The sequence below is a fragment of the Thamnophis elegans genome, chromosome 2, assembly GCF_009769535.1.
Source record: "Thamnophis elegans isolate rThaEle1 chromosome 2, rThaEle1.pri, whole genome shotgun sequence".
Lineage (NCBI taxonomy): Eukaryota > Metazoa > Chordata > Lepidosauria > Squamata > Colubridae > Thamnophis > Thamnophis elegans.
The window spans coordinates 27921844-27948989 of NC_045542.1; the positions used below are offsets into that span (position 1 = coordinate 27921844).

General features: G+C 40.6%; 3 protein-coding genes across 3 annotated transcripts in view; 1 reads left to right on the forward strand and 2 right to left on the reverse strand.

The window, feature by feature from the left end:
* Positions 1-13397, reverse strand: LOC116504491 (aquaporin-4-like). The gene is made up of 6 exons (XM_032211508.1): positions 13386-13397; positions 11484-11518; positions 8674-9067; positions 3666-3833; positions 837-917; positions 1-210 (listed from the first exon to the last, which is right to left on the reverse strand). Exons 1-6 carry the CDS (start codon positions 13395-13397, stop codon positions 1-3), a joined length of 900 nt encoding a protein of 299 aa, XP_032067399.1.
* A 7860-nt stretch (positions 13398-21257) lies between these two features.
* On the forward strand, positions 21258-25404 carry SPRYD4 (SPRY domain containing 4). The gene is made up of 2 exons (XM_032212090.1): positions 21258-21452; positions 23869-25404. Exons 1-2 carry the CDS (start codon positions 21359-21361, stop codon positions 24414-24416), a joined length of 642 nt encoding a protein of 213 aa, XP_032067981.1. The 5' UTR covers positions 21258-21358; the 3' UTR covers positions 24417-25404.
* The window catches only part of GLS2 (glutaminase 2), a 30554-nt gene continuing 28197 nt past the window's right edge, over positions 24790-27146 (reverse strand). The window contains exon 18 of the mRNA XM_032212091.1: positions 24790-27084. Within this exon, the coding sequence (XP_032067982.1) occupies positions 26928-27084 (157 nt within the window). The 3' untranslated portion in view covers positions 24790-26927. The remainder of the gene's footprint in view (positions 27085-27146) is intronic.

Sequence of the window (27146 nt, forward strand, 5' to 3'; positions counted from 1 at the left end):
CTACTCAGTGCCATGTTCTTCCTTGTCAGGTGATTTAGCCTGAGGAGCAGCAGAAAGTGAAGACCGAGACATGCTGGCCGCCTCCACAATCTCAATGTCGCGACAGGTCAGGCAGGCAACAAGCTTTTCCCGTGAAGCGCTGTCAGCAAAGAAGAATTCATAGGATACTCCAGCCAGAACAGCACCCAGAATAGGGCCGAGCCAATACACCTGGAAAGTGGGAATGAGAGATCGCGTGAGAGCCATGATGTAGTTTCTGAAGCAGTATATATCAGCCCTTGGAAGGGTTGGAGAAGATCACATAAGAGCCAACAGATTGGCAAGAACGTGGTTGTAAAGAATCCTAGCAAGGCTCAAGCAACATCGTGGTAAGCATAAGGGAAGACTAGCAGAGAGAGAGAGGAAGAAAAAAAAGCAGGGAAACCCATATTGGAGGGGAAAAATACCTAACACTGGCTGGAACCAGTAAAGATGGGAGTGTAAGGTAAACCTAAATACTATTTTAAACAATGGAAATATGTGTCTCTATTCTCCAGCAGGTTCTGGGCAGCCTTATATTAATACCTTGAAAATTCAATTTAGCAACAAAATAAATATTTTAAAAGTTCCAAGTTATAGATTTAAATGCTGAATATAATCATCCATTCAAGGTTGTCCTAAATCGGAACTTCCAGAAAGTTATCTGACAGGAAAAAGGAGTTTCTCTTGAGTAGGCAATCCAGAGACAACTACTAAAATTGACCCCACTTCCTCCAGGGCACCCAAGAGATGGAAAATCTCAGGCTATTCTTCTCCTTAGGAATAAGCCATTCCTCTCCATTGCAGTGACCACTTACCCAATGATGTTCCCAGAATCCTGTGATGACAGCTGGACCCAAAGATCGGGCTGGATTCATACTGCCCCCAGAGAAGGTACCCTAGGAAATAGAAGTTGGATACAAGCTGCAATGGGGCTTCAGTTCCTCTCTTGGAGGATTATTCTATGAAGTTTTTCCTGTGTGATTTTTTTTAAAAGGTCGTCTTTCTAGCTGTGGCTGGAGCATTGGCTGAGCTTCAGGACTATTCTTGGCTGGAACCAATTTGGGATAGTGGTGAAGGTGATAGCCTAGGAAAGAGGAAACTATGAGTTCTAATTCCACCTTTGACCTGAAAACCAGCTGTGTGACTTCAGGCCACTCACTCTCATGCTAACCCATCTCACAGAGTTGTTCTGGAGGAAATAGGAGGTAAGAATATGTGGCATGTTCTCTGCCTTGTTATATGCAAGAAAGGTGGAATAAAATAACAACAGCAACAAAATCAATATTCCAGAAAGGATCCACAAAGAGTTCAATAAAGAGGATGACCTTGCCAGAGAGAGGGAAGAATCAAGACTAAAATGAGGCCAAGGGGAGAGCTACAGTATTTCTTGATCTTTTAGGACTGACTGTATTACGCATTGTAATTTTTAATAGGAGGAAGGAATTTATTAAATACATAGGTAGTAATCGTATTAATGGCATTTTTCAATTAACCTGTAATTACATTTAAACAAGTTTAGGTTTTGCCCTGGGGAAATATATTCCTTTGCTTATGCCAACTCTATTTAGAAACTTCACCTCAGGATCAGGTGTGGCGTACAAGGTTCCAAACCACCACACAATTGTATGTAATATGTATACACAGAGAGATATAAGACTCTCAAATTTTACCTGTATTGTATGCATTTCCCCCCAATTTGTGATATTCAATCTGTTGAAATTTTGAGCATTTTTAAGGTATTGGTGTTAGGTTCTGTCCAAGAATGCCATAGAGCAATCCAGCCACAGTTCAGTTCTTTATTTGCTTACACACAGTATACAGAATCTTGTCACAGTAATCTTTACTACTATCACCCTGATGGAGATTTAGGAACTCTCTTCCCCTGTCTCCTATCCAGCTCTGGGCTGGGCTGCCTCTTGTCTTGCCCCAGTCCTTGGACTGGGCTTCCTCCTTCCTTGAGCTTGTTTGGAGGTTCTAGCAGGGGAGTGCAGCTATCATATACCCTTGACCAAAGATCGGTACATTCCTTCTATCGGGGATGGTCTTCCTCTTCCACCGAGTGCGCAGCTTGGGAGGGACGCACATGGAGCAGAGAGGGAGGGAGGGGACACCCGCCTAGCTAGCCAGGTCAACCCAATCAACCCTGGCGATCAATGGGGTGACAGATGTCGCAGCCAGATTGCCCTCACATCCTGGCTTCCTCCTTCCTGAGAAACTGCCACTTCACTGTAATTCATCACATCAGTTCCCCCTTTGAAGGGACCATCCCTCACAATTAATTATTTATTTTAGTTTTCGGTGGGGCTCCAAGAGCTCAAGGCAGTATACTCTGCACTCCTTCCTCCTGCCTTTTCCTACCACAGCAATTCTGTTGGGTGGATTGGGTGGAGAGAATGAAAGGGAAGGAGGGAGAGGGACACACACACACACACACACACACACACACAGGGAGGGAGGGAGGGAGGGAGGAAGAGAGAGAAAGAGAAAGAGAGACTAAAATTATCCAAGGAGCTTTGATGGCCAAAGTGAACTAGAATTGGAATTTTCCTGGTTCTAGCCTGTAATGGTCTGTGGGAATGACCTTGGGAGACAGGAGGAAGATTGGATAATTATCATGTAACAGGATTTTTTTTTAAAGGAGAGGGGATACTTTCAGTCTTGCAAGATTCTGTTAATATAACCTTACAATAAAGAAAGAGCTAGTACTTCTAGTTACACTTCTTGTCTGGACTATCTCACCAGGCTAACACTGTGGGAGATGAACATTTTTTTTTATTACAGTTAAAGGCCAGCCACTTAAGATAGCTTCCTAAAATATCCAGATAATAAAGCAGCACGCAGTATAACACATAGGAATGTAAAAGTCAATAGGGAATTATATGCTACAGTTGCTGAGAGAGATGGATTACGGTTTTGACACTGTCTGTTCATTATCTGTTGCTGCGCAAAGCTGCTATGCAAAAGTTTACAACCGTAGAAGTAGCAGGAGGCTGCATGTCCCTGGGTAGTTTAATGGGCAAAATGGGTTTACTGTTTAGATCTCTATAAAATTTACAATATAGCAAGACATGCTCAACTGGTTTGACCAGCCATGAAGGGCAGATGTGCTCCTGGTAGGGGTTCCTATTAAAGCTGCCTTCCAGCTGCGTGGATGAAAATAAGTTAAATTAAGCCTGAGAAAAAGCTCTGCGATAGGCATTTTCAAGGTGGCAAAATACCGCATTTGGTAGGCTGCAGATTCAGATTTAGAATACTAAAACACTCAACAATCTAATTCCTACTGAAGTAGGTTCAATTCATTTTGTTACTTTGCCTTCCAGGACTTTCTCTTTAAGAATCACTCCAGTTTTGTTACAGTCCATGGACAGCAAAAAGCAAAACAAAACCTGTGGATAAAAGCTGTAATTGCACTTTTTACAAAGGGATCCACTAACAGAGGATGAGCTTCACTGAACAAAAATGAAGCTGTAGACCAGGATTAAAGATCACCAGCCGAACACAAGTATCTAACTTAGTTAACCTTAATTAAAATCCACCTTAATTAAAATTTGCTACAGGAAACCTATTTGGGGGGGGGGAGATCTGGAGCTATGGTACCATGAAATTAGGTGCACTTTGGAGCACCTATTTGCCAGGACTCTTACCGCAGCCAGAGCTCCTGCTATCACAGAGAAACCAATAGCCAAGATCCCAACAGGCTCCCCTAGTTCATGCCTCCGATGATCTTCTACAGCAAAAATGGTGAGAGCCAGCTGGAAAGTGGAAAACAGCTCCATCCCCAGAGCCTGTCCAGCATTCCCCTCAGTGCTGACCTAAAAGGAAGAAGGGAAAGAAGGAAGGGTTCAAAGTAATAGGCGGAGATTTTTTGCAAGTCATTCAAGGGCTTGACATATTAACCTGTGTAAGCTTTTACTGCCCCATAATATATTCTGCAGTCCAAATGTTAACTGTTGAAACTTTGCATAGGCCACTTGGATGCAAGACTGCTTGTGGTATACATCCTAGAAGAAAGCAGTGGCAAGCTATTTTCAACACTGTTGCTAAGAAATCTATGAATTCAGCAGAAATCAGAACAGTTAATCTGCAATATTTTTAGACAGGTTATATTAAAGAGACCTTATGATTTTAAAATTTTATTGTATTTTTATTTATTTTTTATTATTAAAAGATTAATATTTTTTAATTTTCTTATATTAACAGAACTGGTGTAATCAAAACAATTCAGATATTAACTGATGAGATGTAAAATGAATAGGCTGGCACAGTTAACGTTTGATGTGAAGGCTCTAAATGACAATCAAAAACGATATGGGAAAAATGTAATTAAACTCATACAAATAAGTTTGCTCCTTATTTTATCATTATAACAGGACAGCTAATGATTTATTCTTTGCTATGCTTGAAAACACCCGCGATGCCCATCTTAGATTAAGACTAAAGCATAACCTTTATAAATCGTGCATATTCATAGGAAATAAGTATCTTTATTTTTTTTCTGGGCGTCTTTCAATGGGGGTTCAGTGGCGCACCTGGGATTGTCAGCTGCAAAAGCTGGCAGCCCAGGTTCAAGATAGATGCATAGGATGTACCTGAGCGCCACGTGGCAGTGTGAGCACCCATCCTCAGTCCAGCTCCTGACAACAGTTCGAAAGCATGCAAATGTGAGTAGAGGGAAAGGCAGAGGGAGAAATCCATATAAATAATTGTAGTAGATTGTATTTCTGTCAGACTTTTGCCCAGCAGGCTAAACTGGAGCCATTGAAAGGTAAAAAGATAAAGGAGTCCCTGCGGATTTTACTGTGCTAGTTATTGCTGATTATAAGGGGCGGTGCTCATCTCTGTTTCAAGGCCATCGACATTCCGTAGTTTCCAGCATGTTATCACAGAGTGCTGTTACCTTCCCACACAATTGTGCTGAGTATTTATCACATTTGCATGCTTTCGAAGTGCTAGGTTGGCAGGAGCTGGAATGTGGATGGGACCTCACCCCCGTCGTGTGGTGCTCAGGTACATCCTATGCACCTATCTTGAACCTGGGCTGCTAGCTTTTCCAGCTGACAAGCCCAGCTGAGCCATGAACCACCATTGAAAGAGGTCCAGAAAATAATACAGGTATTTATTTTAATTGCAAAAAAGCAAAGCAGCTGTTTCAAACAACGTCCAGTGACTGTTGTGGATCAAAAGATGTATGTATGTATGTATGTATGTATGTATGTATGTATGTATGTATGTATGTATGTATGTAAGATGGCAGCCAAAGATGAGCTGCTAACAGAATGCCTGAGGCAGTAGCACACTTGGAGGAAGATCAGTAGCAGCATATATAGGAGGAAGATGAAGCAGAGGCAATGCAATGGCAGAAAAAGATGGTGCATAGAGGATGTATTATTGACAAACAGTAGAACTGGAAAACATTGGGAAATACTATTGATGGCTGGACTAAAAGGCAACATTGTGGCACTGATTGTAGCAGCACAAGAACAGGCTCATTTGGGCATCAAATCCATAGAAGCAGGCGTCTACCACCCTAAACAAGACCTGAGATGCAAACTCCTCATGTTCTGACCTAGGCTTTCTGATACAGTAAAAAGCAGATGCTTTGTCCCAAAACCCCTCTTTTTATTTCAAAGGCTGTGAATTATGTTCATTCACAGACCGTAATGAATCCCAAATAGTTGTAAAGTGTCCTACAGTAGACTGCAAAAGTCTTTCGGGATAAAGCTGATCAGCACCCACCTTTATCTTCCTTGAAACACTACCAAAGACTTAATTGGCAATTACTGTGGCAAGGCCACCTGGAGCAAAGAGTCAAAATGGAGTTTCAGAAGGTAAACTGACCAGCATGAACCAAGTTGCTTCCTGCAAAGGCTCCCCTGCCTTTGCTGCTCCTTTATGTCCTATGGGAGGGGCCAATCACCTCCAAGCCTTACTCCTGAGTCGTCCCTTCTATCTTAACTGTTCTTGCTTTCTGGCAGCTCTGTGCATGCACGCACTGGGAACAGGGGGAGCCTCTTCGTCTGCCTCACTGATGTCCAACTCTGGAGGCTCCGGAGCCAGCACATAACTCACAGATGGCCCTGGTTCCCTCTCTGTCTCCGACACAGAGCCCTCGTCCAGCCTTCCCCAGACTCCAGGACTGGCCATGTTCCTCCCCAACCTCCTTGCTGCCATCAGACCACAACACCTCAGAGGTCTCAGAGAGAATCCAACATAATGGCAGGTACAAGTGCAGGCAGGAACAGTATGCACTGAACAATATAACCAAGTAGCTGATAGTTGTGTACAGAAACATTTGCACAGTGTATAGGCTAGACCAGCGATGGTAACCTTTTCCCCATCAAGTGCCAAAAGCGGGGGGAGCACAGTGGGGTCGTGCACGGGCATGCCCACACCCATAATGCTATGTGTGCAAACCCCCCCTGCACATGTGCACATGACTCCCACCCTCCCTCCCCCACTTTTGACCCACAATGGACCCCTTTTTTGGCCTTCCCAGGCTCCAGAGACTTTCTAGGAGCCCGGGGAGGGTGAAAACAGCTTCCCCACCTCCCGAGGCCTTCCGGAGGGCGAAAAAAAAACCCCTACGGGCAACCAGGACTTCCAGTTTGCCAGTAGGGCCATTTTTTGCCCTCCAGAGCCTTCAGGAGGCTTCCCCGAAGCCTCAGGAGCATGAAAAATGGCCCTACAGGCACACGAAGTCCGTTCCCTAACTTCCGGTTTGCGTATTGTATTGTGAAGCCTCCGGAGCGTGAAAAACAGCCTTAAAAGAAGGCCGAAGGCAGCTGGCCAGTGCGTGCATGCACCCAGGAGCTGACAGGGCAAAGTCTTGTGTGCTCTAACAAATGGCTCCGTGTGCCACCTGTGGCACACGTGCCATAGGTTCGCCATCACGGGGCTAGACCCTTGCAAATCCAAATGGAAGATTCCACAGAAGGTCATGGGGAATAACAGAGCTAAGATCCTATGGGACTTCCAGATCCAGCCAAAGAGGCAGTACTGGCCAATCATCCAAAAATTGTGATAGAAGACAAAGAACAGAAGATTGTGATGGTGACGATGGATGTAGTGGTGCCAAGAGAGAGCAACAACAACAACAAGATGGAGTATGAGAAGCTGGAGAAGTACCAGGACACAAAGGAGGCTCTGGAGAAGATGTGGAAAGTAAAGGCCAAAGTGGTCCCCAGTGGTGATAGGAGCACTTGGATCTGGAAGAGTGACTCCAACATCAGAGCTCTGTCCAGAACAATGAAGTGCCAGTGTTAGGAATATAATCTAACGGTTGGGTTGGCAATATATAAATCATGTAACAATGCTATACCTGTTTCTTTAAATCATACTGTAAAATGTGATTGGTTGCTGTTTTCCTCAATTGGCCATAAGAGGGAGCCAGAACGACTGTTAGCTCTCTGTTTGTTAGATGCTGGGCTGATCTGATTGCCGTGAGCTATTGTAAGTTTTGCAACTGCTAGCAAACTTTGAGTTCTGAACTGATTATATGATACTTGACTATGTTATTTGGATTATCCCTTAACTGAAAGACATTGATGACTGACTGTCTTAACCGTGTATGACTTGGACTGTTTGATGGACTCTGATACCTCTATTTCCACGAAAGTAAAAGCCGATTTAAACTGCAGCGTCTCTGTATGCTGGTTTGTGTGTTCTCCAACACCACTCTCACAACGCTTCGTTGAACGTACGCGCTCTCCCAACGGGGAGCTTACCTAACAACCAGGATCAGCTTCCTTGAGTTAAATAAATAGACTGGATAAAAATCTAAAATTAAATACATTTCCATCCTTTGCGGCAGCCAAAATTACTTTGCACTTTGATGCATAGGAGAAGGACAAGAAGGCAATGGCTTGTTATACAATGACCATCCCAGAGGTGAGAATGAAGTTAGGAAGCAACAAAGAATAAAACAATTCACAAATGTTGTGTATAGTTATCAAAATCAGGCTTGCCAAGTAGATTTTTTACGAATCAAAGAACTTTTGGTAGCTGGTGAATAAGAGTTAAGGTAGTGGATTAGAACCGGTGAACGACAAATTCAAGTCCATCCTCAGGTGCAAAAATGTGCTGAATAATTGCGATTAGTTACTCTCTTATATCACCCTATTTTATAAGGTTTTAGTTGACGGAATGAAGGAAAGCGAGATCCCACTGTAAGGAAATAAATCTAATAAACAATGGACAGGAGTAGCATGCTTTGACACAGTAAAGGAAGGTGACTTCTTCAGCTCCATTTTTCTTTAGCCAGTGATAGTGATATCAAACCAGGTTACTTAGTAGAGAAGAAGCACTGTGGGCTCCTGACATAGAGCACTGAGACATGTAATGCAGTTTCATTTTTGGTTCTTGATATAACAGGCAAAGTTAATTTCCATCTCCTGGGATGTCTTACAGTAGGGGTTCCCAATCTCCGAGCCATGGTCCATTGGGAACCAGGCCAGGCAACCAGGCCAGGCCAGGCAGGTGAGCAGGTGACGCTCCACTTGTGGAGCATGCAAAACCATCCTCTGCCCCCCCCCTGCTCCGCTGCCACCACAAGCACAATCTCTGCTGGTCTGCAGCGCTGGAAAGCTTGGAGGCCACTGTCTTACAGTAAGGGGGATCATTGGGAAGAGAAAGAAAGAGAAGTAACTAGCTTACCTTTGTGACCAATTGCCCAATGGCTGAGCTGGGTAACATGAGATAAAAAAAGCCTGATGCTAAGATGGCACCCAGACACTGGGCTAGAATATAGGTCGAGGCATGCAGAGCATCCAGTTTACGAGTGCACAGGAAGGCCATAGTGAGTGCGGGGTTGACTTGGGCACCACTGATCTTACCAAAGCAGTGTGCCAAACTGATAGCTACCAGTCCTGCAGCAAGGGCTGGTTGGAGCGAAGTAGGCAGCACCTCTTTAGGACCGGTGGGGGATGAGGCACCCAGCACTATCCAGACAAAGATAAGGGTGCCTGTGGCTTCTGCCAATAGGCTACACCAGAACTGACGGCTCTGCAGTTCCTGGAGAGGAAGGAACAAGGAAAAAGTTAAGACACAACTTGACAAAAAAGATCAATAGGTTGTTGAGGTATGCCACTAAAACAACCCAATTCAGCCAGAAATACAGTGAGATACATTGCTACCAATCAGAATACCTGTGGTCGAACAGATTAAAAGAGATTTTTAAAGAAAAGATTGTGATTTCTGTCTCATATGAAGATTTGGTTCAGCAAGGTAGGTGCCCTCTGGAGCCTGTCCATTAAAAAAAGACATCCTGACAGGACCTCAGGAGATGCGCCTACTGTTTTTGTTTTGTTTTGGTATCATGCTCTTCTGGTTGGTTGTATTTTTTATATATTGGTTTTATAGTTGTAAACTGTACAGGTTGTCAGGGAGTGCAGACTGATAATGGATGGATGGATGGATGGATGGATGGATGGATGGATGGATAAATAAATAAATAAATAAATAAATAAATAAATAGATAGATAGATAGATAGATAGATAGATAGATAGATAGATAGATAGATAGATAGATAGATAGATAGATAACAATCCAATGATTATTAGAAGAGACCTTGGAAATCTTCTAGTCCAATCCACTGCTTAAGCATCAAGCATCATATCTAACATTAACAGAGGAATATTATATTATCTATCAATGGCACCTGCTCTCAATTGTCACCAATCCAATCTTTCAAAGGAAGCATTTTCTACAGAAACCCTGATGGAGAATCAGAACACCTCTTTGCTGTTCTAATTTTGTGTATTGCAACTAAACCCTCTAAAAAAATATTCCCCCAGCCTAGTGGCCACCATCCAATAATCATCCTTTTGAAGAAGCCAATTGTATTACAGAAAGCTGCAAGTTCTTTAAAATGGCCAGATGCAACACCAAAAGAGTAGGACCTCCAGAATTAGTCACTTCTCCAACATGGCCTCTTCCAAATATGTTGGAATTACTACTCCCCAAAATTCCAAACAGCAGGGTCAATAACTAAGCTTGGGAACTGAGGCACTAGGTTGGAAAAATCTGTGGTAAATCAGTGGCAATTGACCTAGGGCAGTGCTCAGGAACCTGTCCCATTTCTGTTTCACATGTAATTTTACTAGCTGTGGTCCTAAACCCTAGCCTTGGCAATACACTTTAAAAATAATCCAGGATTGTGCTTCATGCAATTTCAAATATATGTATATAGCCTCATCTCTTGCTATCTTCCTTGAGTTGTTGCTACCTTCTGGTAGCAGAATTTTTTACAAATCAGGGAAGTATATTTTTTATACTCCAACCAGATCTACAGAGTGGGCCTCTCTGACATAGTTGGCACAACTCCAGGCTTTTCTCTTAAAGCAATCCCACCTAATCTTTTGAGGTACAGCTCTTGAGCAATATGACAAATAGTCATCAATGCCTGGTCTCAGCCCAACTTATCTCATAGGATTTTTGTGGAGAAAGTAGAAGGAGGCAGATGGGTTGGATATGTTTGCTGCCTTCAGTTGTTTATAAAAGTAATAAAGGTGAGATATCAATAAATAAAATAATAAAAAATAATGTAGTCTAAAATATCTGGAGGGCAATAAATGAAAGCTCTTTTTTGAACAATGAAGACAGATTCCATTTTCAGTTCATCTAAGTCTCAATTCTAGAAATATCAGGAGAAGAATCTTCCAGCCCATTGGTTTACCAATCATAGCCCAGATTCTATAGCTAATCTATAATATAACCCAGTGTACGTCAAACCAGTGTTATAGAAAGAAGGCGGGAAGAATTAGATTGTATAATTAACTTATTGTCCACCTAATTGTATGGAAGTGTTTGTATATATATTGTTTTCTAAAAAAAAATCCACCACCCTAGAGAATAAATTCCATACCTGTTCTTGGAAAACATATTTGCTATTACTTCTTTTAATACTTTTGTAATTGGCTCAGCACATTAAAAAAGAACAAAAAATGAAAATACCCTTTGAAATAGCTAGTGTAGAAATATTCCGATTAATAAAACTAAACCATCCATTTTGAAAATGTGTGTCAACTTTTTAAAATTTAGCTTAATTGAATTTAAATTCTAAATAATGGGAAAGATTGTGCTTGAAGGCAGGGAGAAAAAATACAGGAAGAAGGATAGAACCTGTTAGGAAGAAAAGGACTGTCACTAGAAATAATTCAGAAAAATAGTGAGCAGATTTATGAACAAAAACATTTTTATAGAAAAAAGCCAGGTGGGCCAAAAGATAAAATGAGATTGGTCCAATTTGTTTGCTGAGAAATATTCAATCTGTCTATGTGGTTACCAGGAATCAAGGTAAACTTGATGGAGTCTTCATCATTACAGTATCTCAACATTTAAAGAGGGATCTCCTTACCTCCCTGATGCCCATGGTGTCCTCCTTCCGAGTCTGATCTGAGTGAAAGAAAGTGCATTGCTGCTGTCATCTAGTGGTTGACCAAACACTGTCCTCTTCCCACATTACCTGCGTTCTCGTCCTTCCTTGTTATCACCTAACATCTAAAAGTTGAAGGAGGAAATAAAAAAGAAAGTTCTCAAGCAGCAATATGGTGATCAGAAGGACTTAATACTGAAGTTTCTGAGATACTCAAGACATTCCAATAACCTGTTTCTTTTTGATAGGTATCATCAACTTACTCTATGCTCTTGATGCAGCTCCACCAATCAATAACCTACAATTAGCCTCATCTCTTCCCCTTCCAGCTTCTGGAGTAAACGAGAGAAATCACTTGGGACAAAAATGTTAGAAATAATAAAGTAAACAAACAAACAAACAAACAAAAAGCAAACTGCCTGTATGTGTGAGTAATGAGTTTCTGGCACATCTCAATAGTAAAAGTGTCAAGGCAACGGGCTCTTTGAACTTCATCAGGAAGTCATCTGAATGGGGGTTGTCACAGTTACCAATGATCCAGCATGGGATTTATTTTCATATGATCAAAGGAGGCTGCAATCATATTTCAATGAATTTACATGGAAAATGAGGGTTTTCACTTTATTTAAAAGAGGAAAAATCCTACATTAATCAATTACATATGCTGTAGGGTTTTCAGCAGTGTTAGCATAAGGAGCATGTCTAACCGAAAATGTACAGTAGGAACTGAGCAATGTATTTTTGTTTGTTTGTTTGTTTGTTTGTTTGCATTCAAGTTTAAATATAGCCCATTTTCATCCCTAGAGTGCAGAAAAAGAAAGTCAAATGGAATAATGAAGCAGTCTCAGCTGACATACCTAGAATTCAGAGGTGGGTTGCTCCCGGTTCGCCCTGGATCGGCGAACTGGTAGTAGCGGCGGCGGGAGGCTCCACCCACCCACCCAAACGCTTCTCTGCATAGGCACGGGAATGCGCCCAAACCGGTAGTAAAAAAAATTGGCAACCCACCACTACAATTGCAATATCCTGTCTTGAAATACTCCAGAACCTTCCATATGCATTCATATAGTATCCACTTTCCCCCTGATCTTTTGCAGAAATTGACCACGTAATGCTTTTCCTTGGCAGCATTTTGTTCTCATTTTTATTACATAATTTGAATATTCATGTTTTGTTTCTTGCACATTCAAGAAGTTCCAAATGTTAACTTGCATCAATGCTTGTTCTGAGCTGCCTTTTATATAATCAGCCAACGCAAGCCTTTCTTCTCTGACAGTTTCCTTGACTTGATGTAAACCGCTGTCTCCATTTCTGGTGTAATCTATCAATATTGCTATGGGGATGAAGGAAGAGGAAGAGGCTTACGTGTAACCTGTGGGTGATAATCAATAATGTTCTGTAGTTCTGTTTTTCTGACCTGTCCTTTAACAGGCCCGCCTTGGGAATTGATCTGACTATTGATTGATCCCACTAAGTGTGTAGTTCAGTATCCTGAATATGGATTTAATCCCATTAACTGAGCATCTCTTGTCTAGTGGGTCAGAGCAAACATGATTGTCATATAGAGCCTAGGTACAGATAAATTTCATGGTATGTTAATCCCAATGCTAGAATCAAAACATTCATTAGTTTCTCAGAAATTGGACTAATAATAATAGTAAAATATTGTACTGATTTCTTTTTAAGGTGGATAGCTGTTCTACAATGGTCTAGTGCAGGGGTCTCATCTGTGGGCTGCGGCCTACTAGTTGGCTGCGAGGTGTTAGCAAATGGGCCAAGGAAACAGCTGGTTGCGTGAGCGGTAGGCACGCATGCACACCAATCGCGCAAGTGGAGCTGCATGCACACTTGCTGGCCACTCACTCAAAACCATGCCGTCTCTCCCCCACCCCCCGTCCAAAAATGTTGGAGAACAGTGGTCTAGTGTGAAGTTAGTTGGGTTTTAAGGTCTCCTTTTGTTGATGGTTGTCACATTAATGGCAGGTCTCATACCTTCTCATTCATACCTCCCCCCTTATTCCCGGTCCTTATCCCAGGCCAATAAGCACATTCTTTAGCTCATAACAAGCAACTTCAATTTTCATGTGTGACTAATACTTTTTTTCCATAGCTCTATTACAAAGTGAAGTTGGAATTATGCATCTATCCACAGAATATAAGATTATCTTATGTTATTAGCATTATACTATCATTAACCTATTTTTATGTTGAGTTCTTTCTTAAACTGAAAACATATTTTTGTCCCTATGGGCATTTGACTTTTTTATAGGCCAACCTTCCAAAATTATTTTTTCAACCACTCAAAGTTACACATCCTGATCTTCAACTTCTTTAATCTGTAGCTTTATAGTTTTAATTGGCATTGAATCAGTGGCCTCATCTTTTCCAAAACTAGGCAGGAAGACACAATTCAGTGCATCTTGCAACATAAGGGCGTCTCCTAGACCTAGACAATATCATTTCTCAATTTATTTCTATAAGTGTGTGCCATTATATTCTGCCCTCGTTTCAGTGTGCTAAAGGGGGACAGCTGTCATAATTATCTCTGCTCTGTGCTTTGGTTTCAGGGGCCATAATTGTTCACACTCTTGTTCTGTTGCTGACAAACGTCTGTTTACCTATTCATCGTATTGCTTCTGGTAAAGGATAGCATCCAATCCCCTTTGAAATCCATCATAATGTAGGTAGTATTTTAGAGCAAGGACATTACAGACCTAAACTCTCTGCTGTAGGTCTTATTGTCCCCACTCTATAGTCAGTTTTGTCAGCTGGTATACAGTAGTAGCTCTCCTTTGATTGCCAAATGGAAAGAGAAATTTGGCAAGAAATTATTTATTCCATAATGCGCAATACAATACTCCAATTCTATTGGTAGCATATTCCAAATTGCTTCAAATTGATTTTGCTTATATGAAGTCCTTATTTATCACAGAGGTTTTTATACTATGTTAATAATCAAGACTCTAAGCAATTCATAGCAGCAACATAAAAAGTATTGGAACAATAGTCATACAAATCATAATATTTAATAATAATTAAAAATTATTTTTGTTGTTCCATGTTACTCGGAGTTCTACAGCATTTGAGTGGCTTATAAATACTGTAAATAAATACAGGGAATCCCTGAGTTATGAATGAGATCCATTCCTAAGTCTGTCTTTAAGTCAAATTTGATGGCAAGTGGAAACATTTAGCATTAGTCAGATATTTGTCAATATTTATTTTACCATTTTATGGCCATAGAATACTTAATAAATATTTTTGAAACCTTTTAACAACTACTACTTGATAAAAACCCTTTCTGGATCAGCCATTTCTGCAGGAATCAATCTTCTGAATATAGGAGAGGCTCTTCTGAATATGAAAAGTTCTTCCTTTTAATGAAGTATGTCAAACTTTGTCTATCGGGTTGCTATAAAATGGGGAAGAGAGTCAAACTATGGTAACCACAATCATGCAATCAAACATCTTTTTATGTGCATATTAAAAAGGAGTGGGATCATCTTACCTTCTTTAAAACCTTCCTGTTTCCCAGTATGGCAGGGAAGAGGGAATGGCCTTGAAGGCAGGAGGAATAGCAGTTATTAAGGCAATAGTCAAGGGCGGATTGAGGCTGGGCCAAAGATACATGAGAAAACATCTCAGACAAGCCCCTCCTAAATTCACTTGAAGATAGAGGGAGAAGCACATTCAGATGCTGTTACAGTACAATAAACGTAGCCCTGATCTACATGGCATTAGTTTCTTAATGGAGACCTCCCTGCTTTCCCCCGGCCCCCGCAAAGAGTGTGGCTGCTTCTGTCTTAATTGAAGGAGGAAGGAAATGTACCCCAATATCCAAAGTGCACTATTAGACCTGTCCCCAGAGGAAACCTGTACTTGAGGGCAGCTCAGATTAGGCAGCAACAGGAGTGTTCACCTCAACAGCTACTGGACTCTGAGAGGCTCCAGCCTTTGATTGCCATGTTGTTTGCTGTCATGTCAGCATCTGACTCAGCAAAAGCAAGGTCTGGTGCTGACCTCTGGCTGACCTAGGTTCCCCCATCTCTCTGTTTGTCCCCGTTCTGTGCCCGGTCTTTGCTGACTTACTACAAACAGCTAGAACAATCCTGCCAGTGAAAAGGTAGCAACCAAAAATCATCCATCCACACCCTATTGCAGTCATGTGTCCTTGTTGCATTGAATTAGGGTTTAGTAGAGACTTGGAAAGCCACAAGGAAAATGAAGGAGCAATTCTGAAACCATCCACAGGAAAATAAGAGGCAAAAAACGAGGTTGCCAAACATTTGCAGGAATTTGGAGTAATATTTTCCACATTAAATCTGTAATACCAGGGAACACCAACAAAAGAACACCTCTCTGTAGAACATCATCTCCACAGAGATTAGAATGGCTCCCACTGTAGCACTCTTCTGGAAGGCGCTGAAGACCTGGTTCTACCAACAGGCCTGGGGAACCCAGAGCGGGATGGAGCCCATTAAATGGCTTGTGTGAGTTGCTGTCACCTGGGCGGGGGATGGGGGGGTGATTTTAGTATATTAATTTATTATATGACTTATTTTATTATTTTTCTTGTTTTTATATGGGATTTAATATTCTGTAAGCCGCCTTGAGTCACCATGTGTGAATAAGCGGCAACATAAATTCCATAAACAAACAAACAAACAACTTCTAAATCAAAAGCTGGTGTCTTCCTGACAAAGGTGAGTTCTGATACTCATGAGAAATGACCCCTATTGCTGATCATTTCTGTATACTCAACACATTATATTCTTTCAGGAGAATCAATGCTATTCAAGATGCATAAAAAAGTAATATGCCAAAGAAATTAAAAGCATAATACAAGAAAGAAAAAAGGAAATCTAACTAAATCTAGTTTACTCCCATACCGTTCACTACACCACTACATAAATGTTCTTCAGCACCATAATTTCAAGGTACGGTATCCGTTTTTTTCATTTAGCCTTTCTGTTAATCCAGCTTTCATAATCACATAGTAAAAGGACAAATTATGGCTTTGATAATAGGTATATTTATTGTCACAGTGATCTTTCTGCAGTTTAATATCCTAAATTGCTTACATACACAACTGCCACGTGTTTTATTGCAAACATAATTTATTTTATTTATATGATTTACAGGTCATCATGCTATCAAACTGCTTTGGGTGGCTTACATTTATAAAGCAAGGAACAATAAAAGCAAAAATACAGAAAATCTACCCCAGAAGACAAATCATCCATAATAAACATAAAATCATCCACAACAAACATAAGATAGCCAAGGCCTAGGAGAATAACCAGGTTTTCAATGACCTCCTGAACATCATACAAGTTTCTGGGGAGATGCTGTTCCAGAGGGCAGGTGCAGAGACAGAGAAGGCATGCTTCTTAGGCACCAATAGATGAAACTGTTTAATTGAGGGGACTTGAATCATACCCTCTCTCTCTGATTTTACCAGAAAAGCAGAAACTATTGACGTGGATGGTCATAGGTCCTATGATACAAAGTGCTTAATAGATGGTAATCAGCATATTGAATTACACCCAGAAGCTGATTGAAGATCACTGCATCTCATGGAGCAGTTGCTGTCATTGGCTATTCTAAGGCATGCCCCTTACTACCTGCACCACTGTGTTCTTGTGGTAGCTTCAAAGTGATCTACAAGGGCGGCCCCATGTAAAGCACATTGCAATAGTGCATTTGTGAGGTGACTGGAGCATGAGTTTGGAATGCCTCCTAATCTAGGAACAGCCAAAATTAATGCATTAGATCAGGAGTGCCAAACTGGCGGCCCACATGCCGGATGCATCACACGCAGGCCACACCTACCTGAGCTCCACAAATGGGGAAAACATCACAAAATGTCATGCGATGACAACGTGACATGGCGAGTTTGACATCTGTGCATAAGATGAACCTATATGGAGGTCCTCTTGGCTATAGCTGCCAACTTCTCTTTTGAGTTGGAATTGTAAATTCAAGATGATCCTCAAATTGAGCACCAATCTCAAATGGAGAAGTGTTCCGAGTATTACAAGAACGTGCAAATTCAGGTGAAGTGGATTAATTTTGAAGAAAGCAAGAATTTTTTATTTTCTATATCGTTTTGCATTTTTATACTACCACATATTACAGTGTACATGTAACACCCACACCATTACGATACTGTAACAGTGAAACCCCAAATCCTCTAATTGAAACCACATGCACTGATAGATAAAATATCTGCATAACTTAATCATTTAGTTGTTCAGAAGTGTGGGGCAAGAGACATCGGAGGAAAATTCATGAATCTCAGAACTATAATACGCTAGTACACTATGCATATACAGCACTGATGGCAAACCTTTTGGGCACCGAGTGCCCAAACAGGAACATGCATGCATGCGTGTGTGCCAGAGCGCCTGAAACCAGAAGACCAGCTGGCCAGTGCGCATCCATGTGCCAGCCAGCTGAACTTCAGGTTTCTGGTACGCGGCCAGCTGGTGTTCGTGCACACTGAAGCACTGGAAACCTGAAGACCAGCTGGCTGGTGCATGCATTCCTGTTTTTGGCTGTTTTGGGGGGTGTTTTCGGGCCGTTTTTGGGGGTATTTTCGGGCTGTTTTGGGGGACATTTTCAGGCTGTTTTTCAGGCCGTTTGGGCTCTTTCAGGCCATTTTTTGGACCACTTCAGGCTGGTTTTTTGGGGCATTTTCAGACGCTCCAGTGGCCTGCGTGCATGTAAGCACTGGAAACCAGAAGAGCAGCTGGCGACGGTGCATGTGCACACAGAGAGGGCTCTGTGTGCCACCTTTGGCACTCATGCTATAGGTTCACCATCACGGATATAGAGGTTCTGTTTGGGCTGTTGTGCTTGGATTATCTCTGCATAAGGGCAAAAATGTGGACTAACAATGTTTTGTCATTTCCATACTAATGATTTATTGCATCCTATAGTAATCTCCAGCCATTGCTGTGCAAATCTATCAGTAATGAGCACAGGCTTTGTATCTCCCTGGTGTTGGCTGGAGGATTTTATGTTATATATCTCCAGTGCCTTGTCAAATTATCATAATGGAGTATGCACAATGAATATTAAAAGATCTATCCAGAAGAAGCTTCTGCTTTACCAAATTATTTCTTTCCAGGATGACAGGATTAATTATTCTTCATACACAATACTGCTTCTTGCATGCATCCCATGGGAAAAAGGAATAAATTGCTGTTGAATTCATTTAACACTGGTTCTGCTAGCCAAAGCAAGAGCAAGCTGTACATTTCTAGTTGTTGATTCAGCAAGAAACCAGTTAAAAAGTTGTAGTACAATCCAGTCCCTGAAATCCAGGAAGTTTTTTCTATGGCTGCCAAAAGTTACCATTCCTTTCTTTAAAAGATTTCTTCATCAAGAGTGTCACTTCCTTCCACCCTCACAGAAATGAACATCTTGGGGGAGTAATTCATCTTGGGAAAAAATAGCACAAAGAAAAGGCTTACAGATTCTCATATGACGTAGCGCAACAATCCTAGAGTTGGGTTGAACTTTATAGGTCCATGATGGCGAACCTATGGCACACATGACAGAGGTAGCACACAGAGCCCTCTTTCTGGGCATACAAGCTGTTGTCCAGCTCAGCCTCACCACACATGCATGCGTACCTCCCGCCAGCCAGCCGTTCTTCGGGTCTCTGCTGCACATGCGTGGGGGGCCGGAGATCATGAACGGGGGATGCACAAACGTGAGGGATTGCGTGCATGCACAGGTACCTGCTTCCCTGCATAGGGCCATGGACACATGTGCATGCATGAGAGCGGGGGGCACTGAATTTTGGTGAAGTGCATGCGCGCTTTGGGCACTCAGTGCTAAAAACGTTAGCCATCACTGTTATAGGTCATGTAATCCAATTTTCTACTCTATGCAGAATTCTAGGTGATCCTTCACAAATGCCATCCAGTTGTATTTAAAAACCCACAAGGGAGTTGATCCCTGTTCTGTGCTCAGTAGATCAGGAGTCCCCAACCTCCAAGTGCCGGATTGGTACTGTTAGGAACCAGACTGCAGAAGTGAGTAAAACTGCATCGGAGTATACACAGGGTCTAGGTAGCATGTGAAACAATCCCCCTCTGCTTCCCCCTCCACTCATCTGTGAAAAAATTGCCTTTTTCAGAAACTGATCCCTGCTGCGAAAAAGGTTGGGGACTGCAGAAGTAGATTGTTTCATTGTTTAATCAGGAAATTTCTTCTAATATTCAGTCTGAGTGTCCTTTCTTTTAATTTCAGCAGGTTGCTCCTTGTCCTACTTTCAATTTCAACATAGAAAAAGCCTGCCTCTCTCTTGCATATGATCACCTTTAGATATTTTAAAGATAAATATATTTTAAATATTTTCCCTTAGGTTTCTCTTGGGCAAGCTAAACATGTTCAGGGCCTTTAAAAGTGGCTTATAAGATTGGATTTACCAGAGCCTAAATCATTTTGGCAGCTCTCATATGAATCCACTCCAGTTTCTCCATATCTTCTTTAAGAGATGGTGTTCAGTACTCTAAGGGTCATCTAACCAGCACACTTTGCAAAGGAATGATTAATTCTGGGAATCCAATATTTTTTTATAATACACCTGAAGTCTTTGCTCCATCACACTACTACTTCATGTGGGCTGGGGTCCACCAGTATATGTATAATTCAGTCCCTTCCCTTCCTTTCCCTTATCCAACACACATTTCTCCTCCTATTTTCCCCATAACAAGAACCCTGTGAGTTGGGCTGAGAGACGCAACTGGCCCATTTTAAAATCATCCCCAAACTTGAATTACATAATTTTGCTAAAATCTTGCTTTAGGAAAACAAACACTGATCCTTCCTCCAGACATTCAATTTCTTAATGAACTTAACAAGATGGAAATGAACTTAACAAGATGGAAATTGAGGTATCGGACAATACATTTTGGCTATGAGGCCAAGGATCAACTACAATAGTACAATATTTGGTTCCCAAGTTTAATAATTCTTTATACTGATTTTTAAAAAAAAAACTTGAGCCCATTTAGATAAACGTGATTTTCACATTTGTTATGATATTATATTACTAGAACTGCTGGATTTTCAGACACAGTATCATTTTTTTCTGATACAGGTAGTACTTAACTTACAACCGTAGTGATTGTTCGAAGTTACCATGGCACTGATAAGTGACTTGTGGCCACTTTTCACATTTATGACTGATAAAGACTCCCCAGTCACATGATTTACATTCAGAAGCTTGACAACTGATTCACAATTATGACGTTGTACAGTCCTGGGGTTATGTGGTCCCCTTCTGGACCTTCTGACAAGCAAAGTGAATGGGGAAACCAGATGGACTTAATAATTGTGTTACTAATTTAAGAACTGCAGTGATTCACTTCACAAATGTGGCGAGAAAAATGAAGCACAACTCACTTAACAAACTTCTCACTTAATAACATAAATTTTGGGCTCTGTTGCAGCCATAAGTTGAGGACTCTCTGTATTTCCAAACCCTAGAAGCATGTTCTTCCTTCTTTCCTTATCCTTTTAGATTTTTAATCGTTTTGTCTGATGAAATTGTGACAAAAGGCCAACGTTTACATTTTTAACCTACTGTGGATATAAATTAAAGGATATATATTGAAGTGGGCATAAACTTTTTTCTTCTCTCTCTCTCTCTGAGAAAATCGACCTACTTTTACAAGCCATTCATCGAGCATTTAATCAATGTAGGCACGTGATGCCAGATAGTCCATTGGAAAAGCAGCTTCTTTTCAGATTAAAATGGCTCCGCCGGGATGTCTTTCTGAAGATGCCGCGCCCTAAAATAAGATGGCGGCCCCTAAAACGCGTTCGGTATCCACACTCTAGCCCTTTGAATTTCAAGATGGCGGTTGTCATCTATAGGTTGGCTCAGTTATGCCCGCCTCCAAGATGGCTCCTATATTTAGCTTCAGACCGCTAGTTTCACGTGACTTATGAATTCCAAGATGGCGGCGCCCATCCTGAGAGGCGTGAGAGGTCAGGGCTGGGGTTTGTGCAGTCTCGGATTCCGCCAGATGTTCCGGAGAGGTAGAAAATTTTGTCCTTTGCCTAATAGAAAACTGGCTGATCGTACCGAGCGGCTAACGCTGCAGCCAACACTCCCACGGTTTCTTTCGTTCCTTCAAGACTTTGGCCACGTGTTTGGCACTCCGATTTATTCCTTTAAAGTGCTTCTGTGTCCTTCACTACTTCGGGAGCTATAGAAATTCAGTAGTAAAAATCTCTTCAACCAAAGCGTTTTCTGTTGAATTTTCCAGTCACGCTGCTGTTTAAAGTAACACGCAAGATTTAAGTTGAGGATGCATGGACGTTTTTTTCTGCTAGTCTTTTATAACCCTGATATTTTAAGGAAATTAAAGGATTTGACCCGACAATATTTTTTGTTGAGGCGGATATCAGTTTACTTCTTTTAGTAGCGGGATTATTAGCAGCGCTCCGGGGTTAAATAGGCAAAGGAGAAAAGAGTGCAGTTTTTTCTAGTTTCGGAAAATGTGTATTTTTCAAGTGAATGTGCAACTCCTCAGCGTGAACTGCACCTACCCATAACCATCTTAAGTTTCATTGAGATTGTTTCCAAGTAAGCTTGTTTAGAGAGCCCGTATGAATATTAAAGCATTTAATTAAAAATATGCAATAAACTGGGGTGAGATTTAACATGTTTTTAAAAGCTTTCTGATGCTAAACTCTTATTTGAATTGACAGCTTTCTATTTTCATATAGTTCTTTACAATCATTATATGAGGGTAATTTTTTTTTGTTTTTGTTGTTTTTCCAGTGGTTCACTTGTTTAAATTTTGCTCCATTGTATTTTTTATAATCTAGCTCATTGCTATGAGTAACACTTTTTGCCTACAAACAATTTTGGAATCAATAACAATTGACAGATCTATTCCCAATTAGCATACAGTGGATAGCCTTCAAAAATTGTCCTGGAATCAGGTGGCCACTAATAGTATTATACACTATTATTCTGCAAGTGACTGGTTATTTATCCATGAAATAAAAAAAATATTCCATCTTTATATATGATTGATATTATATTGATATATATCAAAATAATGATTACAAATAAATTATAGCTTCTGGAAACCATCACCTCCCCCCCCCCCAAATTAGATTGGCTATCCATAAAAATTGATTTACTAAATAAAATTCTTTATTTGGTGATAGGTGAAATTCCAGTGAGATGTAGTCATAACTCTTTTTAAATATTAAATGTCTGTTATTATTAACATCTTGCCATTGCTTCTCAATATTGCTACATTTTCATTGGTTAGACTTCTCTGCTCTGTATTTCACTTGTTGGATTGTGAGCTGTCAAGAATCGTTGAGTCAGTCAGCATACAAGTTTTATAAATTTATTTATGTAAGACTTGAGCATAGATGGACATTCCACTCCAAAATACTGAATTCCCTCCAAATTAATATATTAACAATTGCAGCACTTGTGGGAATCAATTCTATGGGAGATATACCGGTAGGTTTTTGGTAAAGTTTGCTATTAATGTATTGCCATTTAGCTGGATGCCATTTTCAAACATATTTAGTATAATTGTAATTATTAAATCTTTTTAAATGTTGGTTACATATGTACATATTATAGCAAACCTTTTCTGAAATAATGTAGTTGTAAAGTGCAGCTGCGTAATTTTAAGGAAAAATATTTTTGAACTATAACTGCAAACTGATGCAAGCTTAGCTCAACCCGCTAAGTATATTTAATTGAATGAAAGAGATGCATTTGTTAAACTAATCATCATGGTCTCATACCTTCCTGATTCTTTGAACTGAAACTCCTAGAACTCTTGGCCTTTGGCTATGTTAGTTGAGAATTCAGGGTGTTCTCAAAGCCTCTGGAGGATACCAGATTGGAAAGGCTACCATATTTTTCAGAATATAAGACACACCTTTTTCTGTCAAAAAAGAGGGTGAAAATCTGGGTGCCTCTTTTACACTGAATACAGCATTTTTTGCCTCCCAAAACTCCGTCCCCTTCAGGAAAATGGCCATGCATAACCTTTAGGAGCCTTCCAGAGTGCTCCTAGGAGCTGGGGAAGGCAGAAATGAGTGAAAAATGGGCCGTTGTTTGCTCAATTTTGCCCCCTCAGGCCCCAGGAGCCTCCTAAAGGCTATTCATGCCCTTTTTTTTAAAAGAAAAAAACTGGGCATGTTTTTGCGAAAAACGGGCTGTATTTGGAAGGTCTGCAGAGTGCAAAAACTTTTTTTTTAATTTGCCTCTTCAAAATCTTATACTCTTATACTCTGGTGCGTTTTATACTCCGAAAAATATGGTAGTTAGCCAAAATATAATATTATTTGAATGATTAATAGAAATGTTGGCATATTGTTTATCTAGTTAGGAAAACAATTCTTAAGAACAAAGGAGTCACATATAAAGGTAAGGCAAAAGTTTGGTCCTTATACATATTTTTTCTTATTTCAGAGATCAGTTTCAAATTAGATGAGAAAACAGCCCACAGCAGCTTGGATTTATTCAAAAAGGACACTGGGGTCCTCTATCGCATGCTGGGGATTGACCCCACCAGAGTGCCCCGAAACCCTGAACGCTTCAGAGACTGGGCTGTAGTTTTGGGTGACACCACCATCTCCAGTGGCTGCCATTACTGGGAAGTGACTGTGAAACGATCCCAACAGTTCCGCATTGGGGTGGCAGATGTGGACATCTCCCGGGAAGTCTGCATAGGAATGGATGACAATTCCTGGGTCTTTGCCTATGGGAATCACTGCTGGTATGCCATGTTTGCTAATGAAACCACTCCAATCACTAACATTGGCCAACCAGAAAGAGTCGGCCTATTCTTGGACTATGACCGCAAAAGATTCAGCTTGATAGATATACGACAACACATGTTTATCCACAATAAGTCGCCAGAGTTCCGAGGTCCCGTGGTGCCTGCTTTTGCCCTCTGGGATGGTGAATTGCTCACCCACTCAGGCCTGGATGTACCCGAGAAGCTCAAGCAAAGTTGAAATCTATTCAAGAGTGTTGACACTGAGATTTTTTTTTCTGTTTCCTTGCCTTTTGTGAGTAAGATTTGCCACCCTTTACTTGTGCCATATTTATCTTGCACTGCTATTTTGGTTTTGTCAGAAAAGGGTTGCTTTAAAAAATGAGCTTTTTTAAGGCAGCAATTTTTTATGTGATCAATTGCACCATTTGATACCTTACCTCATAGGCCTTTAGTTCTGTAGGAGTCAGGACATTCCCTTCTCCCGCTGTGTTGCAGAACCATTCCAGAAATTGTTCTGCCTCAGGAAAACCAAACAGCCAGCTAAGGTCATTCCCACAAAGAGTAAGGGTAGATGGTTTTCAAGACCTCTACAAATTCTGTTCCTGTCAATGGCCTCCATCAGGAAAGCTCTGGAGCATCTCTGTGAATATGTTTGGATTGTTCCTCTAACCCCTCTGCATCAAGCAAGCGATATATCAATCTGACTATAGAAGGACCACTTTATGTCTTTTAATTATGTAAGATTTCCTTTTCTTGTTAGAAATATTTGCTCAAGCTTTCAGATATTTGAAGGACATTTCCATTTTGATAAGAACAATGGTTTTTAACACAAAGGATCTATTGCCTCCTGCTGGTGGGGTTGGAGGACAAAATAAGCTTAGAACTAAGCAGATAGCATCTTATGACCAGTGAAAATCCAACTCTCCTGAATTCATAAACAATACAGTATACAGATTAATATTGTAGGAATTACTTTATTAATACCAGCCCCCGATTATCCTTTGTTAGATTGGTTGAAAGAACAAGAATCGTCCCAATATACATCTGCAGTTACATATATTCATCAAAAAGGAAAGATAAAGAATTTGCTACAGTTTATTATAGTCACCATAATTAAAATTAGCTGAAATCAACAAATATTTAAGCAGTGTTTTGTTTTTCTTGATGTTGGATGTAGCAAGAGCAGTTCTGTATGCTGCGTAAAAATAAAAGCATCTAAAACAAAATATTTTATCTGGACTTCTGATTGCAAATATCCACTGCTTGGAAATCTTGTGATAAAAATGCACACAGTAGTTAAAAAATCTAGAGGAATAAAGTAGCCTACCAATCTTGTTGGCAGCAACATTGAAACATAGCATTGTACTCCTTCAAGATTTCTATTTTTTCTGTTCCACAATGACTGATTTTTGATGGGTATTTTGCCATTCTATTCCAAAATAGCTGAACACTTTTATTGCAGGTGCTGAAAAGAGAGGTGAAGGGAAAATGATAGTGCCACTTCAAGCAGCTGATGGAATGTCTTATGCCACGTTAGAAGGACATTGCAAGATTGCACATATTAGCCCTCAAAGGGGACTTATTTCCTGTGTGGTAATGAATGTGCTTAAGATCGGGCAGTAGTTTGCTATATATGGGGGTAGTGGCTGGACCTGAAAGTATCTTTCCCCATACCTGTGATTAATTTTTTGGAGAGGAGGAGAGAAATGACTGATTGGTGGGTGAACAAGTGTTTGAAGTAGTGAACCAGAATATGAGAGCGCAACGGTGTAGATAAAAGTAGAAAAGCTATTTCCCCATTTTTGCTTTCCATTCTGGTGCTTGTGTAAATTATTTTTAGCTTCTTGAATTTGGCTTTCTGAAAATGGAGGTTTGTGAGTGGCTGCAAGTATCATAGAAGTCATGTTGTGATTGTACATGTAACATGTTGATGAAAATGTTCAATCGGTCAGTCTATCAAATCACACAATCCAAATTTGACATGATACATTTTTTTTAATGGAAACAAGAAGCAGAATAGATGCACTAAATTTCAAATTGATTTTTAAAAGTGAAAATCAATTCCCTAAAAAGCAACAGTTATATCTCCACACCTTCCAGTGGCATAACTGCATGATGAGATAGCTCTGCAGCCTCTGTGTGTAGGAAAGGGAATGTAAGCTGTAATAACAGAAATGGCTGACTATTTTTGAAGGTGGGGACAGACAAAAGTCAGAAATCCTTAAAAACATTATAGAGACCAGTATGTTTTCCCTTCTTGCTTAAATAGCTATTGGGGGAATGGTTGGACAAGGGAGAGAATGGATTCATGGTGGAGGAATTGAAAATAATCAATGTGGAGGTTTCATTAAGTTACAAAATTGAAGGTCGGAATTGAATACTTTTTCCTTAAATGTGTTCAGCATTTATAGTGATAGCTTACTTTGAATTTTATCAGGCAACCCAAAATGGGAGTTGAGCATTCTTTTTCTCCTTTTTCTGCACCTAAAATTAGTTTCTCACCAAAAGTTGCTAACTCAGTTCCTGGGGATTTTATTGTCAAAGGGGAGTACTGAACTTTCATACAAGGTTCACCAGAGAGAGTCTCTTGTACATGACAGTTATGGAAAAATACAACTCCGCCTTGCTCAACTGGATGGAGTAGTTTGGAATGAGGAGGATGTCGTTTCTCTCTGTCTCTCTCTATTTGTCTATCTTCTTGTTCAAGTCCTTAGCAGGGCTAATAAAGCAATTGTAGAAACTACCATTCTCACACCATACTTTCCAAATTCTCCTTGGAGAGATCCTCAGCTGCCTCCTTGACCTGTCTGGAACCCAATATGTAGCTTTCTTGATAATCCTTGAGCAACTTCACCACTTCCAGGTGGTGAAACTGGATGGCATCATCCAAGGCAATGTTTCCCCATCTGCAAAGAAGGCAACACTATGAAGATTTGTATACTGTAATCAATGTCTAATGAAAGCAGCT

Excerpts from the sequence above, each read along its gene's own strand:
- SPRYD4 (XM_032212090.1), top strand. The coding sequence starts at position 21,359 with ATGAATTCCAAGATGGCGGCGCCCATCCTGAGAGGCGTGAGAGGTCAG. Across the intron at positions 21,453-23,868 it reads CCGCCAGATGTTCCGGAGAG|AGATCAGTTTCAAATTAGAT; the intron begins GTAGAAAATTTT and ends TTCTTATTTCAG.
- LOC116504491 (XM_032211508.1), bottom strand. Across the intron at positions 3,834-8,673 it reads TTGGGCAATTGGTCACAAAG|GTCAGCACTGAGGGGAATGC; the intron begins GTAAGCTAGTTA and ends TCTTCCTTTTAG. Across the intron at positions 918-3,665 it reads TAGCAGGAGCTCTGGCTGCG|GGTACCTTCTCTGGGGGCAG; the intron begins GTAAGAGTCCTG and ends TCTATTTCCTAG.